The sequence below is a fragment of the Apaloderma vittatum genome, unplaced genomic scaffold, assembly GCF_000703405.1.
Source record: "Apaloderma vittatum isolate BGI_N311 unplaced genomic scaffold, ASM70340v1 scaffold1667, whole genome shotgun sequence".
In the NCBI taxonomy this organism is placed as follows: Eukaryota; Metazoa; Chordata; class Aves; order Trogoniformes; family Trogonidae; genus Apaloderma; species Apaloderma vittatum.
Window position 1 is genome coordinate 3,315 of NW_009727601.1, and position 17,659 is coordinate 20,973.

The window sequence follows — 17,659 nt, forward strand, 5'->3', positions numbered from 1 at the left end:
CGTTCAGCTGCCTGAAGCGCCGCTCCTCACCAGTCAATCTCAGACTGTCCTCTTCAGAGCTAAACGACGCAGCTTGTCAGGAGGCTGAGGGATGAGGAAATGGAAAGACCAGATAGTAGCTCATAAACATTTAAAGACATAAATACCAAGAGTGTGGGCATCTATATGCCTTTTTTTTTTTTTTTTTAAATGGCCGAACAAGGAGCTGCACACAGGAATGTGATGAAATTAAGGCTGACCATGAAGAACAGCTTCCTGAGAGATTTATCATCCTGTGGAATAGTCTGAGCAGAAGTGATGGATGTCTGATGACAGAAGTCACTTGAAATTACACTGGGCAGAAGAGAAACCAGAAAAAATAGGCCTAAGGCAGCACAGAGACTGCTAAGATACCCACCGGTATTTGCCTCTAACTTGTATTACAGATTCTCTTAATTTCCTGGTTGTTTCTCCTGTGGAAGCCACACTAAATAAACAAACAGCTTCAGCTCTCCTGCTGGCAACCACCTCCTCGCTAACACAACCTATCTGTTGTTACACCTTTTTTTTATTGGAGCTGTACACCAAACCGATGGTTTCAATTATTTGGCCATAACGCTCCCCAAATTCTTTTCCCGATCAGCTTGCTGGATGACTATTCCATGTAGCACGTGCTCCCCAGCTCGATCCCAACTTCTTTTCCAGTTATCTATATTGAACAGCATTTGTCACCTCAATTATCCAAATTCTTTGGAATCTGGCCCTGCTGTTCCTCATTATAAGCTCAAGTCTTGCAACGTTCTGGGCACCCTACTCCTATCAAAGCCAGCGAGCAGACGCAGAGTCGCATCGGATATGGCTCAACTGTTTTGCCTCCAGTTTTTCTTCTTATTCTTATTTTTTGTTTTTTAATTTTGGAAGTCTTGCTTCCAACACTGTCTTCCAAACCATTTCTATAAACAGTCAGAAGAGATATACTAAGAATGACCCTGGGAGGGGGTGAGGAGGTCACTTTGTGAGTGTTTACTCACCAAATAAACTGGCTATGACCAGTCCTACGATTCTGGAAGGCACGCTATCTTTCACAAGAGCTTTGAGAACCTCCTTCTCCCACGTCAGCATGATTGGCAGCACACTTGGTGAGGAGACAGCCAGATCTGGGCTAAGCTAAAACAAAGACTGAACAACTGAGGCATCTCAACTGGATGCCTAAGCGCTTGCAGCACAAGATAAACAGAAAGCTCAAGCTACAGCCATTCACACGGTCTTTAGTCCTCTAAACTATTCCCTCAATCATTGACCAACAGCCTCGGAGAGCAATATTGTTGAAATCAGGCCCCTGACCTACATGCCTGGCTGTTTCACACAATCACAGGATGGTTGGGCTTGGAAGGGACCTCTACGATCATCCAGTCCAACCCCCTTTGCCATATTTTTTACCTTCCTCATCGCTGCTGTCAGACACAAGTTGTTTGATTCGCCTCCTCTTTTTCTTTAAACTTTCAGGATCTCTTTCTTCCTCGTTATCTGGCTTGTCCACCTTCTTCATTTTACTGCCACAAAAAGGAAGGAAAAAACAAAAAAGGAAAAGGAATGAATATATGTTCTCTCTTGCGTGTCCATGAAAGCATCGGGTGTGTTTAGATGACCTCGTTCCTGACGGAAACACGGCTAGCAAGGAAAAAAATATTTCTGTACCTCTTCAAAACGTGAGCATCACCTACGCTGAAGCCTACTCACCTACAGAATCAGGCATAGGTGCACAAGCATTTTCAAGCCTCTTGGCCTTCCCCATGCCCAGCTCTCCAAAACAAGGAGGATTTCTTCAGCCCCTCTGCAGTTCAACGTTTCGCCCAGTACCTCACCTAGCTTGGCCACAGCAACCTGGCAAGAGGGCATTTCTGATCCTGCCTCTATAGCTCCCAAACACGAACATCCCCAACAGCATCGCTCAGAAGCTCTTTTGACAGACTGCTTGCCACGGACTGACTATGAGGTAGTGTCTCAGAATCCTGGAGCCATTTTTAAAGACTACTGGAAAAATAAAATAGCTTCTTTCTTTTTAAAGGTTGGCAAGACGCATCAGACTAACGAGCCTGGAGGCTAAAGGCCCACGTATCCTCACAGAACTGGTACAGCCCAAGCGGCCTTCCCACCACCACGCTGCCAACGTGCAACTTTCCAGGCCCTTGGCTTTTTGAACAAGGCTATCAATAAGACGACCGGTGAGCGCTGACTACGACGGTGGGCTGGGCAGCACGCTTACCTCTTTAGTTAGAAACGGATCAAGACCACCAATTAATTACTCATAGGCCACCAGAGAGCCATCAGACTGTAACGATTTTTTTTGTGTGTGTGTGTGCGTCCGTCAGTTTGGGTTGGATTAAACACAAAAGGGCTGAAGTAAAAAAATTTACTCGGGAGTCTCAACCCAAAGTAAACCAGCGGCATTGAAAGCAGCGCTACATTAGCTACGGAAATCAACAAGCAGAACTCTGTGTGCTGGGAGCTGTGTACATAGAAGTTTGGGAATAAGACCACCTTCCCTGCAGTACAGGTGCTCCTGCCAGCCCCCCCAGGCTGCCCACGGGGTCCACACTAAGCCTGCTCACAGCGTGAGGTTGTCTCAGAGAAAACCAACCCCTCCCAGCAAAAGCCTACCCTGGACCACGTCCCTTTCCCCTTCACGATGGCACAAACGGCCCTAAGGCATCGACAGCAGTGCAGGGAAAAGAAATATTAGGAAAGAATTCCAAGAGAGATAATTTTAGCCAGATTTAATGCAATTTAGTAGCTGGAGACAGGAGGTGAGCCAGCATTGTACAAACAGCCAGCTCCACACAGGCCATCAACAAAGTGAGTTTAACAGATTACAGGGACCCTGACTGACTCTGACTCACCTTTTTTTGTCCTTTTGTTGAATTCTAGCAAACTCTGTTTTCTTCCCAGGTTTCTCTACTACAGCATTAGGGGATGACTCTGGTTCTGCTACAGGAACTGAAGGCTTCACTACTTCTTTCTCCTCCTTTGGTTGCTCAGGCACAGAGTTGACTTTGAGTTTATCTGTAAATAAACCATGAAAAAAAGAACAAACGTTGGGCATTCGGTATGAAAAACTTACAAAGGAGTTGGCTAAACAAAACACTGAGAACACAGAAAACGTTACAGATGATATCCAAAAGCATGAAGGGATCTAGACTGACCAAGGCATGCCATATATGAAAAAAAAAAAGAAAAGAAAAAGGGAGCACACTTAAATTTTTAGCTGATTTACCAGTTTGGTTCTGTTTCTGATGGCACAGCCCAAGCAAGCTGCAAGCTGAGTGCACTGCAGCAGTTAAACACAGCAGACGAGGTTGAGGAGGCAGTGGCAGAAGCCCTTAGCAGGACCAAAGGCATTGCAGAAGGGTTGGGAGTCCCTCTCCTCAACAGTCCTTTTGGCATAACACCATGGCCAGATTTACAGTCACAGAATCACAGAATGTTGGGGTTTGGAAGGGACCTCTAGAGATCCCCCAGTGCCACCCCCTGCCAGAGCAGGGTCACCCAGGGCAGCCCCACAGGAACGTGTCCAGGCGGGTTGGAAAGTCTCCAGAGCAGGAGACTCCACACCCTCTCTGGGCAGCCTGGGCCAGGGCTCCGGCACCCGCACAGCCAACAAGTTTCTCCTCACGTTGAGCTGCAACTTCCCATGTTCTAACTCAAGCCCATTATTCCTGGTTCCATTGCTTGGCACCACTGAGCAGAGATTGTTCCCTTCCCCTTGACCCCCACCCCTCAGATATTTCTCTACGTTCATAAGGTCCCCTCTCAGCCGTCTCCTTTCCAGGCTGAACAGCCCCAGGTCTCTCAGTCTCTCTTCCCAGCAGAGATGTTCAGTCCCTTGATCCCCCTCGTAGCTCTCCCTTGGACTCTCTCCAGTAGGTCCCTGTCTCTCTGGAACTGGGGAGCCCCAAACTGGACCCAGGATTCCAGGGGTGGTCTCCCCAGGGCAGAGCAGAGGGGCAGGAGAACCTCCCCAGCCCTGCTGGACACACTTTTCTTGATGCCCCCCAGGATCCCACTGGCCCTCTTGGCCACAAGGGCACGGTGCTGTCCCGGGGACACTCACTGCCCACTGGGACTCCAAGGTCAGTTGATTCCTTCTAAATTAGGAGCCCATGATGAGTATTTGCCGTAATAGCAGCTTCTCATGCCACCCCAATCCCAATGTAAATGAGAACCAGCCTCTTTTACCTCCCCAGCAGCACATACAAGGACAATTCTGCTTCAGAAGGCTTAATCTAGTATCAGAGAAGAGACAGCAGGTGGGAGGGGACAGCAAAATACCCTATTTATCAACCGGATTGGTGGCGCCGTTAGCACACAAGCACCTAAATGCAGTCTGTGAGCTTCACTCCACAGCTGTACACACGCTCCACCAGAAGAAAGGAGAAGACAAGTTAGGAACCTCTCATCCCAAGCACAAGATGCCCGAGTGAAAGAAAAAGAAAAAAAAAAAAAAGCATTTGATGATGAGATCCACTGCATTGTCAGTTAGAACAGAGGGTGCTGAGACTTCATGCCACCATCTTTCTGACACCGCTTGGAAAACAGGCTGGCTGCTTCATTAAGCAAGGGAAAACATCTCACATGTAAGAACTTGAATGACAGCGCTCTTATTTACAATCAAAAGCAGAAAAGCTGAAGGACCCAATGATTGTTAACTCAGGACTTTCTGGCAACGGTGAAATCTTTGAAGCCAGGAGAGACGTACATCGCGTAGGGAATAAATCTTCCTCCTGGAATCCCCCTATCTCTTCTATACACATAATCAGTTCCAGTTCTGCGCAGTTTGCTCCTTCGCTACAGCCACCTCACAAAGTTTCCTTGAAGTGCTGCACAACAAGACTCACCAGAGAAGTGAACCCCACTGGAAATCGTGGAAATGGATCCACAAAAGCTTTCTCCATCACCACTGGGTTACCTCTGCCACGCCATTGCAACTTCTTGGGTTTTCAGCGTTTGGTCTAGGCCCCATCTCATTTCTTATGAATTTACTCGGGTTAGTTGTAGTGACGATGTTTGGGATTGCGAGGCTTCGGCCAAAAGCGTCCTCAGCTCCCTCATTCTCACCAAAACAGGAACTCGAGGATGCCCAACAGTGTGTCCAGTGCTGGAACTGTACCCTGCAAACTCTGACAGATGTCTGTTAGAAAGTGAACTTTGCTGTTTACTCTCTCCCTGTAACTCTTCTCTGAATCCTCTTGTACTCATTATTATAAGGGCGTCTTTGAAGAAAGTCCGACAGTCCTTTTCCAACATCTATTTAAAAGCTTCAGCGTATTTTCTTTAGACTTGGATAATTTAAGCCAGAAGGGATCTTCAGAAGCCATCGAGTCCAAATCCCTGCTCAAAAGGGGAGGCCACTCCTCATTTTTATCATCCAGTTACTAGGTCTTCAGTTCTCAGTAAGAAATTAACCCTAAATCTAACTAGAGGCTCCTCGGTGATCTGCGATGACAAGCAAGCATCATTAACACGCCCCGCCTAACAGGTTCTGGCAAACATTTTACCAATCGCTTGTATTCCAGCCAGAAGTACTCACTTTAAATCAGATTTCTTCTGTGCTAAAAAATCCTTCCTGGGTTAGTCTGCACAAATATGTCATTTTAATTGATCTCAATCCAGCAAGCTTTTTGTCTGAAGAAATTCCACTTGCAACTTTTAATTTTTGCCTGAAGAGCTGCATACAAAAACATTAACCCCTCCAAGCCCAAAAGAGCAGAAAAGACGCAAAGAGAGGATATAAAGAAAAGGCAACAAGTTTGTCAGGGTGGGAAGGAAAAGTTCTACTCCTTTCTGTTTATGTTTCCCATCGCAGCTGTGTAACAAGATGCCCCATATCCCTGATTTTTGTTTTCTTAATTGCTGAAGAGAAAAAAAAAAAATTCTACTATCCCTCAGGATTGTTTTTTTCTGGTTTAATATTTTTTTTTTTAAAACTAGGGCAGCCTGGTCCCTGACCACACCGGTTTCTGAAAACAGATGCGTGTTATAAAGCACTTACTCATGGCAGCTTTTCCAAAGAAGTTGTTCATTATGTTGCCCTTTGCTGGTGGTTTGCTGCTTACTGTGGACACCTAGAAGTAAACAGAGGAGTAACCACAGGAATTATTCAAGCAACACGGCCCTCAAAACGCGTAGCGCTGCCTCTGGACGAGCAAAATAAACACATTTCGTTTGTTAGCTTGTCAGTGCCTTAGATTTCAGTGTCTGTTTAGGAGAATTTGAAGATATTGGATATTACGTGCATCAAAGGGTCGAGAGTAAGTTAGTTACGACTCCTTAGCCAGGCCTTCCATCCGAACTTGGGTCACATTCCCATCTGATGGCTGACAGCATTACTGAAATAAGTGGTTGGGACTTGGGTCAGTTCCCAGTAAAGAACTGTTCTTTTTTTGCAAACTATCAGTGCCTCAATTCACAGTAACCGACAGAGGAAAGAAAACAGATCAGCCAAACCATGCAGACTTGATCCAGCTACTCTGGCACGTACGCTGCTCTGCTGAGCCCTCCGCAAGAAAATATCACGGCTCGATTCCACGCGTTTAGTTGCCACCAAAGTGAAAAATCACACACACACGCACACAGAAATCCACCTAAGGAAGCCTGGCCTCCTAATCCTATTTATTTCATGCAAAAACCAGGCAAGCAGACAATGAAGTTCCCAAAATGCTCAAGACACACATATTTCGCCAGTTCTAAAATCACTATTAAAAAAAAAAAAAATCAGAAAAATGAACCCAGATACACTCAGCTGTCATAAAAAAGCTAAACCATATGCAGTGAACGTTACCATTTTAATACCCATTTACTGGCTGTGTTGCTTTAACAATTATACTAATTAAAATGAAAACATAACCCTACCCAGGAAAAAAAAGCAGCTGAAGATAAACAATTTAGTCTTGCACAGGTCAAGCTCTGAGACTTCCCTCACAGACCAAATTTAAACACCTTGATACTTTTAAGACCTGGACTTCTCACATTTCACTTATAGCTCAAAACAAATCCTTTTAAGCACAATGGAGAGAGCAAGATCCTCGACCCGTGTATATACTGGCATAATTGAAGACAACGGAACGATTGTCTCAAAAAAATGCAGCTACGCTGGTTTATACTTTGTGGGGATCTGGCTCAAAGAGGAACATCAACGTTACGGCAAATAGACTTTTGGGGATAGAAAAAGAGCGTGGCACGATGTATTTTTTTTTTGCCCAAGGTGAGTGGCAGAAGGCACAGCTGTACTAGGCAGCCAAATAAAACACGGGGACCGTACACTCCCTGGGGACAGCACAAGAAGCAGGGGTTGAGGCCGCACCGTGGCGGTGGGGGTTATTTAGGTCGAGTAACAGTGAGGCTAGAAGAGCGGTTCATTAAAGCTATTAAACCCCAAGGGCTGCCAAAGGCTCTGAGGTAACTTACACCTGGGGCCTCTTTCACCTCTGCTTTAGTTTCTTTATTCGTGTCCTGGGGTTTGGAAGCCGCTTTCGCTGCAAACATTCCCATGATCCCTTTGGGCTGCTGCCGCGAGGTCTGTTTAGCGGTCGAAGGACCGTGGCCGTTGACCGTGGGCACGGTGACAGCGTTCGTGTCGCTCGGTGTCTGGGAACCAGCCTGCACAGACGTCTGCGCTCGAGAAACGTCAGTCGGCGTCCTGGGGACCGCGGCGGCGCAATGAATGGCACTAAACCTGCGTGACAGAGTGAAAAATTTAATTAGCCTTTTAAATTCTTATTTTTTCACCTCGGTTTCCTCCCCGGTAGCGCCTAGGCCTACTGGTTCTGCGTTCTCCTGTTATAGGGTGAAAAAAATAAAATAATATAAAAACAAAGCGCAATTTAATTTGTGCGTGGGACATGAAAGGCCGGCACAGAGTGTGAGCGATGGAGACCTCTACTGAAAAGATCAGCTGAACCTGTCAGCAAGGGCCAGAGCGCTGAAACACTCAACAAGTTGTTCAGATTTCATGGAGGGGGAGGGGGAGCCCATCTCCACACCCAGGGTGGAGATGGAGCGGACTGTATTTTATTCCTAAATGAGTTACGCTCTCTAAAAGTTTGCAGCATAAATTGCACATCTGTCTGATGATTTAAAACATTTACAGCGTTCAGATGGTTTGATGGGGTCCACCAGTGCTCCAACACGCAGCCACAACCACGCTGGCCAGGTAAGTAAATCACAGCTGGAGGTGAATGATTTAAATGGCTCAGAAGTATCCACGACATTCAAACTTAGCTACATAAAGTCATTTAACCTCTAGTAGACAAAGACACATCTCAGCTTGTAACAGCCTGAAACGTGATTGTTTGGGGATACAAAGATATAAGAACTAAACTATGTGTTCGCAGTTACAATACAATTCCCTGACAGTCAGGAATAGCAGGACCCAAAAATAACTGAGCTCTACTCCCCGCTGTGCAAATCACAGGCGAGGCTTTCCAGATTTCCTACAGAAATGCCACAAAAGAGCACAGACTCACGCCTTCCAACCCACTGAATTACACAGCATATTTTTATTTGCAAAAGAAATAAACCAGTCTTCTGCCAATTAATTGCTGCGCCTCAGCGTTAGCGGCTCACATGCACAGTCCACTTCTACTCAGACGAGGAACTGTAACGCGTTAACAAGACAACACCACCTCTCCAGCATTTGTAGGCTGCAGCTGCTATCTCTTCTGTACCTTCTTTCTTTCCTTTAAAGGTTCAAATGTTGAAATATTCCTACTTTATTTTACTTTCAATCTGTTTTCAATGTGGTCAACACCGCTCTCTGGACAGCTCTCACTCCTACTCCACACCCAAACCTTACGTAACACCAACAACCCACTAGATTACAACCCACTAGATCATTGTTCAAGCGTCGTTTAGATGTGGTGTTGGGTGATGTGGTTTAGGGGTGAACTTGTGGTGTAGGGTTAATGGTTGGACTTGATGATCCCAAGGGTCTTTTCCAACCGGAATTGTTCTAGGATTCTATGATCAATGGTTATGCCGACTGCAGAACAAGCACACCTAAACCTCCCACACTCTGGGCACTCAGCTTGCCTTAATGCTACCACGTGACTCTAGTTTTTGGGATCGATCCCAAATTCACTCAATAATCATGGGGAAAAAATCAAGTGACGCCTGGAGCGAGCTCAGCAAGCAAGGAGCTGCTTCCACTTGGCAAGCGGGCATCAGTGACAGGGGTTAAATCCCGTCAGTTTTACAACACTCGGCCACATTCGCCGTCTTCACAGCCCAACAGGTCCCACACAACAGCAGAGCAGAATAAAGATCCTTGCCCCAGAGCTCATGAGATCTACGGACTGAGAGGGAAGCGTAGGAAGCCAGTAGGTTCTGTTTACTACAAATGTGCATGTAGTTAAACCTGTCTTTTACGGGTACTGCAGGAATTTTGCCCCAAGAGACAATCTGTGGGGGTTGACAAGGGAGAGGGAATATGGTCAACCTGAATTTAGTTCAGTCAGGTCACAAAGGAGACGCGCCGTCACCAAGGCTGGATTTTCTAGCACTTACTAGCATAGTGACATTCACATTTGAAACACACAGCTCCTGGGATGTTATTTTGTCAGCCGCTCTCCTGTCAACGTTTTGAAGACAGCTACATTTCTGCTTTCAAATTCTACACTTTTTCTATGACACAACATTCAGGCATGCCCCTTCTAAAGCAGATTGGTCATGGCACCGTACGTACTGATTACGTCAAGGCGAAGCTGTCGTGGTGGAAACAACATATAAATGAAAAGCCGCAGCTGTCAGGCGCTGTGCAGGAAGGGAGACAATGACCCCTGGAGACTAAAGTCCCTCTGATTCTGCGATGGCCTTTTTCTAGTTCAACCACAAAGGACACCTGCACTGCTTGGTCTGTTTTGTGCGCTCTCCCTACGCCTCAGGCTCTCATCTTCTCTACGGAGAATGAGTTCCTGCAAGATATCTTCAGAGAGGTGGATGAAAACACAGGCTCACAGGCAAGCTCACGTTTTTCTAAGTCTGTTTCATTTTACTCTTCCTGTGTGACTGAGAATTGGACAAAAATGGTCATGGATTAAGTGTGGCCTAGAAATAAGGAGGTTTTAAGCCATTAGAGAAGAAAGGCACTGGAGCAGTCTGCCCATTGGAGTAATGGAGCAAGCAAACCAACTACGAGCTGGAAACAGCTCAGTTTACGAAACAATCCAACAACATGCTGTCTAAGGACTGGTCTGGCGTGACTTAGAAGACATCTTTTTCCAGCTTTCTAAAAAACCAGGCATATCTGGTCACCATTGACTCCAAAGTAGCAACATCTCACCAGTTTCAAATCACATCGTGTAAGAGAAAGAAAGAAAAAACAAATGAGCACAACTCACTTGCTGCAGTTGTGCAGGTTTGTTTTGACGATATCATAGTCCGTGTTGTAGAGGGGCGCGCTGTCCTTGAGCAAGGCTTTCTGAATGCTGTAGACGTGCACACTCGCAATCGTGGCTAGCTTAGACTTCATTGCTGGGCAGAGAAAAAAAGAAAAAAAAGTCAGTCAGTCCTCTGTTAGCAGAGTCTTCAAAGAATCAGGGGTCAACTTCAAGTATCAGGCTCTATGGAGAAAGCCTTACGGACTACTTGAGAGCAAGGACCTGAAAAGAAAAATGTCTAATTTTACCTTCTTCCCATGCTCGCTAACTGAGAATTCAAGGTAACAGACTCCATAAGCCTGTCAAGCAAGTTTTCTGCTACGAGCTCTTGGTTCTTACACAACTGAACTGGGAGTGATGTCTCTGAGTTCACCTTCAAAACATTTTGTGTTTAGGATCCAGAATATCTACATGACTACCGAAAGCTAAGGAAGAAAACATGGTCACAACTGTGGGAACCTCTCTGCCATTAAGGTAGCATCTATGGTACCAACAAGCATCGCAGCATCTTCTCTAGTCCTTCACTGGAATCACTGTTTTGTCTTTTCTCTGCCATTTACACTGCTAGCCCCTTGAGACAAGGGCTGGTGTTCAGGAAATCTTTGTTCATTGTTAGATTGTTCTTTTCACATAGTCCTGGTCTGAGACAGAGCTTCTAGGCACTCTCGAAACAAATACCCATAATCATTTCTTGGGGCCAGGCCTAGACTAGTCCCGTCACAAATCTCAGCCTGTTCCAAAAGTCCTGCCTTTGGCCCGTCTTCTAATAAAAAGAGCACGAACAATCCTTTCCTCCACAGCAGAACAGAACATTATGCAGCACACATAAAAAAAAACCAGGACAGATAGTAGTTGTACTACCTGACAATCTACTACCCCGCTGAAAATCAACATCGGATTTCAAAGAAGGAAATAACAAGTCTTTCAAACGAAGTTAGATTGTTGGCGTGGATATTTCAGGTGACAAATGCCACAATATGTTCTCAAGTGCCCAAGATGTTAATTGAAAGCGAGGAAGCGCGTTTGTTTCAATTGCTACAGATCAGATCTCGTGAGCAGGAGCAGACCTGGGAAGCTGGTCACAGACTGATGGCACCTGGAAGGCAGTTGCAGGAATCCGTGTTGTAGTGGTGGGTTTTTTCACCTTTTATTGTGAAAGCAAATACCCCAGACAAAAGTGAGAACGCTCTCATGGGACATTTAGCTAAAACTCACACCACTCAGGGCAAACGAGAACTGCAAGTGCATTAAAGCAATGATTAGAATTGTCTGCTTCAGCATCCTTTGGAGCTGGAGCTCAAAATCGTTCTAAATGTTGCAAGACATGACTGCACAGTCCACAGGTACTGTTGCCCTTAAGAAGGAACCACCTCTCAGTGGCAGGGAGGCAGAGGAGAATCATTGACTGAAGTGTTCAACATTAAAAAAAATAAAATTAGACCCAAATCACAAGCCTGTGAAGTTAAAGCTGTTGACTCGGATATTCGAAATTCTGAGAAAAAGCTAGTACAAGAAGTACAAACCTGAACCCAACGGCCTGACTAAGCATTTACGTGCAGATGGCAAGTTCTGAGCTTTACTCACTTTGCTGTGCTTACAAAGAAAAAAAACCGTTCAAACCACATAATTTTCACGATCTGCTTACCTTCAAGTTTATCCTCTCTCACTACTGCAACCTTGTGGCACTGTAAAAAAATAAATAAATGGCAACCTTAAAACCTGAAAAAGATCTGTTGTATACAAAACAGAGACTTTCGGTTATCCGTTGAATAACAAAGTAACAGAGTCTAGAGCAACTGTCAAAAGGCAGCATCCGTCGCTAGTTTTTAAAGCTCCATCACCCTATTTTTCTAACGGGCTGTTCCACAGATTGTTACAACCTTAAAGAAATGCTCTGTCCTCCGCTCCTGACACTGGGAGATGAGACACAGAGGAAACAATTAGAAACCCGCCATGCCAGCCCACGGCACCCATGTGTGTTTAGACTGCCAGCCGACTCTGACGTAGCGAGCTGCAGCACAGACACAGCACCCAAGGAGCAAAACATGAGAAATGAAGCAGTAATTTTGAAAGCCAGAAATGAATGTTTCTGGAAAGGTGCTCTACAGCCAGTCCCAGAACCACAGAATTGCCCCGATTGGAAAAGACTTTTAAGATCAAGCCCAACCATTAACCCAAAACTGACAAGTCCTCGACTAAACCACATCCCTGAGCGCTGGGTCTGCCCGACTCTTAAATCCCTCCAAAGATGGGGACTTTCCCCCTGCCCTGGGCAACCCGTTCCAAGGCCCGAGAACCCTTTCAGTAAAGAAATTCTTCCTCATATCCAACCTAAACCTCCCCTGGTGCAACTTGAGGCCTTTTCCTCTTGTCCTGTCAGTTGTTACTTGGTTGAAGAGACTGACACCCATCTCACTACAACCTCCTTTACAATAGTTGTAAAGGATGAGAAGGTCTCCAAGGACTGTACCTGCTCTGTGACATTCAACAGGTTGCAGTTAACACACAGAGTATCCAAACAGACAAGACCGGTTAAAATCCAACCATTAATATTGTGTTTAACTGATACCACAGATCAGGAAGCAAAAAAGCAAGAAAACCTAGGCAACTCGGAGTGGTAAAGAGTGACTGAGATTCTCTGTCTCTCACCGAGACGGATAAAAAGCAGCAAGGAAAAAAGCGAGCAGCACTTAATGACATGATGAGAATTTTGTGACTGATTTCTACCCTGGTCTTCCTTCAGAGGAGTCTTACACATGAATCCACAGCCTCGTGGCTACACCTACTGCCGGCAGGCAGCAGTGCAGGGGCAGCAGCCAGCACAGGGCTGCACCTGAAGCACTCGCATCCCTTTCCTACCCAAAACTGACCTGTGCCACCAGTTCCTCCAATGCCCACACGCCTTCTGGAATATCTCGTTATTTCCAAATCACAGGAAAACCCGTTAAACTCAAGCTACCAACATGACACTATCCATATATCCCATTATATAGAGGTAATGCAATAAATAATTACCTCAGATTTCAGGCAGGTGAGATTTAAAGAGACTATTCTATGCATGTGAACCAGCTTATTTAGAAAAATAAACAAGAAGCTTGTTGGGTTTGTTTTTTCCAATTTACAAATGAAAGCCAAGACACCTCGAGATGTACTAATTCTAAACAAAGACTGTGAATTGTACTGTAAAAAAATATTTGGGCATCTAAACACAGGTATAGACACTTCGTAGAATGTTAAAGGCAGTTAGTGTTTGGGCAATCAAATTCTTCTGAAAGCAAAGGGAAACGGGCACTCCATTTACTTATTTTCTTTCAAAAACCCCTGGGGTATGTGACTGACATAGGAGATGACACTCTTGAAAATCTGACAAGCAACAACAAGAAATAATAAATACATTAACTACTAGTAGTCATTCCTCTGCTTAACAAGCCAATACATTTTAAATACAAAATACTGTGAATAAATTTATGTTTCTCTTGTACACCAGGACAAAAAAATTGCTTTAATTAACATAACTGCAACTATTTATTTATTATTCTATTTATATGTTATTATTCTACACTGACTTCCAAGCTCTCTCCAAACACTACTTTGCACATCTCCACTCCACAGCAGATCCTAGGACATGGATTAGCTGATCTCACAAAGGCTCCCCCCAGACTGTTTTATAATCTTTGCTGTCCAGTAACAGCAATATGATTGAGAGACGAGTGCTGGCAGGATTTAAGTTAATTAAACAGAAACCCTGGTGCACTATCAGCACTGCATTACCAAATCATCACCAACTGACCTTTCCTCCCCACTGTTTGCATGCTGGAACAGAGATGGCGCATTATTTTGTACAGAAGATCTAGCACACTCTGCCCGTTACTGGAAAAAAGACAGCAAGTACGGCTTTTTACCCAAAGATTAAAAAGCAAGATGTAAGACATAAGAATAAAGAGCTTGCAGACCCTTTTGAGCAAAAAACCACTCACAACGTGTCCATTCTGGATGAGGTTTCCTGCTACTAAGTAGGTGACGTGAAGCTGAGCTCCTGAATTCTCCTTTCGTTTCCTCTCCACATAATCATACAACATCCTGTGCAAAAGAAACAAGTGTTAATCACCTGGAAAGGAAAGGACCCGTCACCGCCCCTTCCGTGAAGCTTAAACTAAAAAAAAAAAAAAAAAGAAAACAAAAAGGGTAAATCCAGTCTGACATGGAAACATTTCACACAAGCACAGTTTTTTTAACCAGGATGAAGTTAATCTTGCCGAGATACCTTCCTCCTCCGCCACTTTGGAGGAGCTCAGTCCAACACCTGTATAAACCACAGGTGAAACGAATACAAGCTCTCAAAGCTTTCAGAGTCGGTTGCAGATGGTCTCACATCCTCAGGGTGGCTTGCTCCAAACTCTCCCCCTCGAGAAATGCTGTTTCCCAGCATTCTCAAACACCTGAGAGAGGAACTGGTGATTTTTGGTGCATGATCACATTGCAGGCAGTGTACAGAATCACAGAATGTTCAGGATTGGAAGGGACCTCTGGAGATCCCCCAGTCCAAAATCCCTGCCAGAGCAGGGTCACCCAGGGCAGCCCCACAGGAACGCGTCCAGGCGGGTTGGAAAGTCTCCAGAGCAGGAGACTCCACACCCTCTCTGGGCAGCCTGGGCCAGGGCTCCGGCACCCGCACAGCCAACAAGTTTCTCCTCACGTTGAGCTGAAACTTCCCATGCTCTACCTCAAACCCATTATTCCTTGTTCCATTGCTGGGCACCACTGAGCAGAGATTGTCCCCTTCCCCTTGACCCCCACCCCTCAGATATTTCTCTACGTTCATAAGGTCCCCTCTCAGCCGTCTCCTTTCCAGGCTGAACAGCCCCAGGTCTCTCCGTCTCTCTTCACAGGAGAGATGTTCAGTCCCTTGATCCCCCTCGTAGCTCTATATACAGCTGTTTATATACAATCCCTGTTAGATCCACAGACATGGTGATTAAAAACAGGAGGAAAGAACATAATTAGTGATGACGAGGTTGCGCTGAGCCTCAAACTTCCAGCTTCTACTTGTACCGCTCATTTATGATGAGTCTCCCACGTAACTGGGGAAAAACCCTACCGCCTGAAAATGCTCATTGCCAGAGACAGACTGCAGTTACCACAGCCAGCACCACTCACTAAAACAATTCACTCATGTTATCAAGCATTTCTCCAGCTTCTAGGAGAGAGTTTTAAGCACAAAGGTGCCACAGGAGTCCTCCATCTCTAGGTTGCTTTCAAGGGTAGAAGGTACCTCCACTTTGCTTGGGCCATCTTCACAAAAAAGTTCTCTGGTTCCTTCTACTTTACTGTAAGGCCAGAATTGTTCCCAACAGAGCTCTCCAACCAGGTCTACAGCATCACTAAAGGGCCCTCATCGAAACGGTTCATATGCACGCAGAGGAAACACAGCAAACAATCTCTTCAGTACATTAGATGCCCAAGCTAATATTCTAGTAGTCTGGACAAGACATGTGAAGCTGGGCTCAGTACACTGCAGCTGAGGATGCAGCACCTGTCCCTTTAGGTCCAAGCTATAGCCAGAAATGAGAAAAATATTCCTGTTATGGGATTTGACACTCTTACAGAGCCTTCAGTTCTGATGCTTACCTTTACCTTGAGGTGTAGCAACAGCCTCAGGCTTCTTGAGAGCTCAATCTTTTTTTTTTAATAGGATATCTAGAAGGTTACTGTAATTTTTCTTCTTCAAAATACAGCAAGACAAGCTCATGCACTGATGCTAAATTCGGAGGAGCAAAACTATTCTGCCTTACCCATCCTTTAAACATTTACCTGAGCCCATGAAGCCTGGTGGGTAGATATTTATAAAGGGTCACGCACTATGCAGGGGCTGATCAGAGCAGAGGAACGTTTGCCACACACATGAGCTGCAGTTACCATCAGTGCTGTCCTGCATTTTCCTGACTCTGCTCCCAGAAACATCCATGGATCCTGTACAGCACCCTAAGCCAGGTGTATTGGGTTTGTGCCACCGGGTTTTGGTACCGAGGGGCTACAGGGGTGGCTTCTGCGAGAAGCTGCTAGAGAACTGCATGAAGAATTGTCTCTTGTGGGAAGGACTCACACAAGAGAAGTTCATGTAGGACTGAGTTCTGTGGGAGGGACCCCACGCTGGAGCAGGAGAAGCGCGTGAGGAGGAAGGAGCAGCAGAGCTAAGGTGTGAGGAACTGAACACAACCCTCGTTTCCCATTCCTCTGTTGGGGAGAAGATAAAAATCAGAAGTTACGTTAAGCTCAGGAAGAAGAGAGGGTAAGGGGAAGGTGTTTTAAGATTTTGGGTTTATTTCTCATTATCCTACTCTAATTTGACTAGGAATAAAATAATTTTTTCCCCAAGTGGAGCCTGTTTTGCCTGTGACAAGTGATGTCCCTGTCCTTATCTTGACCCATAAGCCTTCCATTATATTTTTTCTCCTCTTTTCAGCTGAGGAGAGTGATAGAGCAGCTTTGGTGGAGACCTGGCCCTCAGCCAGGGTCAACCCACCGCAGGGAGATACGCCGTGGCAGATTCTCACAGAGGCAGAGCTCGGGTTGCAGGACTGGAGCCAAGTTCAGAAAAACATACCTGCATTTCAGGATGGAAGGAGCTACATAGGTTTCTGTCATCAATTTTAAAATATCTATTCTTACAGAACTCTTTGTGATATAAAGCAGCATAATGCATCCAGCTGAGGCACTGCTCCCTAAAAAGCAACTCCCAAAGTCAAGCCAAGACCTGCCTACAGGAGGAATAAGGCACGTTCAATAACACGACCAACTGTACCTGAGAAGACACAGAAGAATTTTTTAATATTTCCAAAGGTAATTTTAATACACTAACCACAAGTCGTGAAAACAGTAATTAACAAGGCTTTACCACAAGGCAAAATGTTTGTGGGATGCATGAATACCTACTGTTTAGCCTGGTTGACGTGAACTCCCAGAGTATAGCTCAGCCATTTGTATGTTACCTACAACAAGAAAAACAAACCAAAAAAACCACAGTTTAGTAAGAAAACCTCCATCTCTTGACTTGTTAAATCTCCCATATTTTATTTATTCCATGGGTAAGTCAAACTCTTTACATCTCCGTCTCTTGACTTGTTAAATCTCCCATATTTCATTTATTCCATGGGTAAGTCAAACTCTTTACACTCCTCCCTCCAAGAAATCCAGAGAAAAATCTGTTTGAAGTGAGAGCACATGGATACGCACCCAGCTGGGCTTTT

At 45.2% G+C, this 17,659-nt stretch overlaps 1 protein-coding gene across 1 annotated transcript; it reads right to left on the bottom strand.

The window, feature by feature from the left end:
* Positions 1–1,419: 1,419 nt before the first annotated feature.
* Positions 1,420–17,401, bottom strand: POLD3 (polymerase (DNA-directed), delta 3, accessory subunit; the record flags this gene model as incomplete). Its single annotated transcript, XM_009873712.1, is given in 9 exon segments — positions 1,420–1,532; positions 2,880–3,042; positions 6,029–6,101; positions 7,446–7,521; positions 7,523–7,711; positions 10,374–10,506; positions 12,058–12,097; positions 14,390–14,492; positions 17,346–17,401. Coding segments are annotated over 9 exon segments (946 nt in total), but the record flags the coding sequence as incomplete, so codon positions are not given.
* Positions 17,402–17,659: the final 258 nt, after the last annotated feature.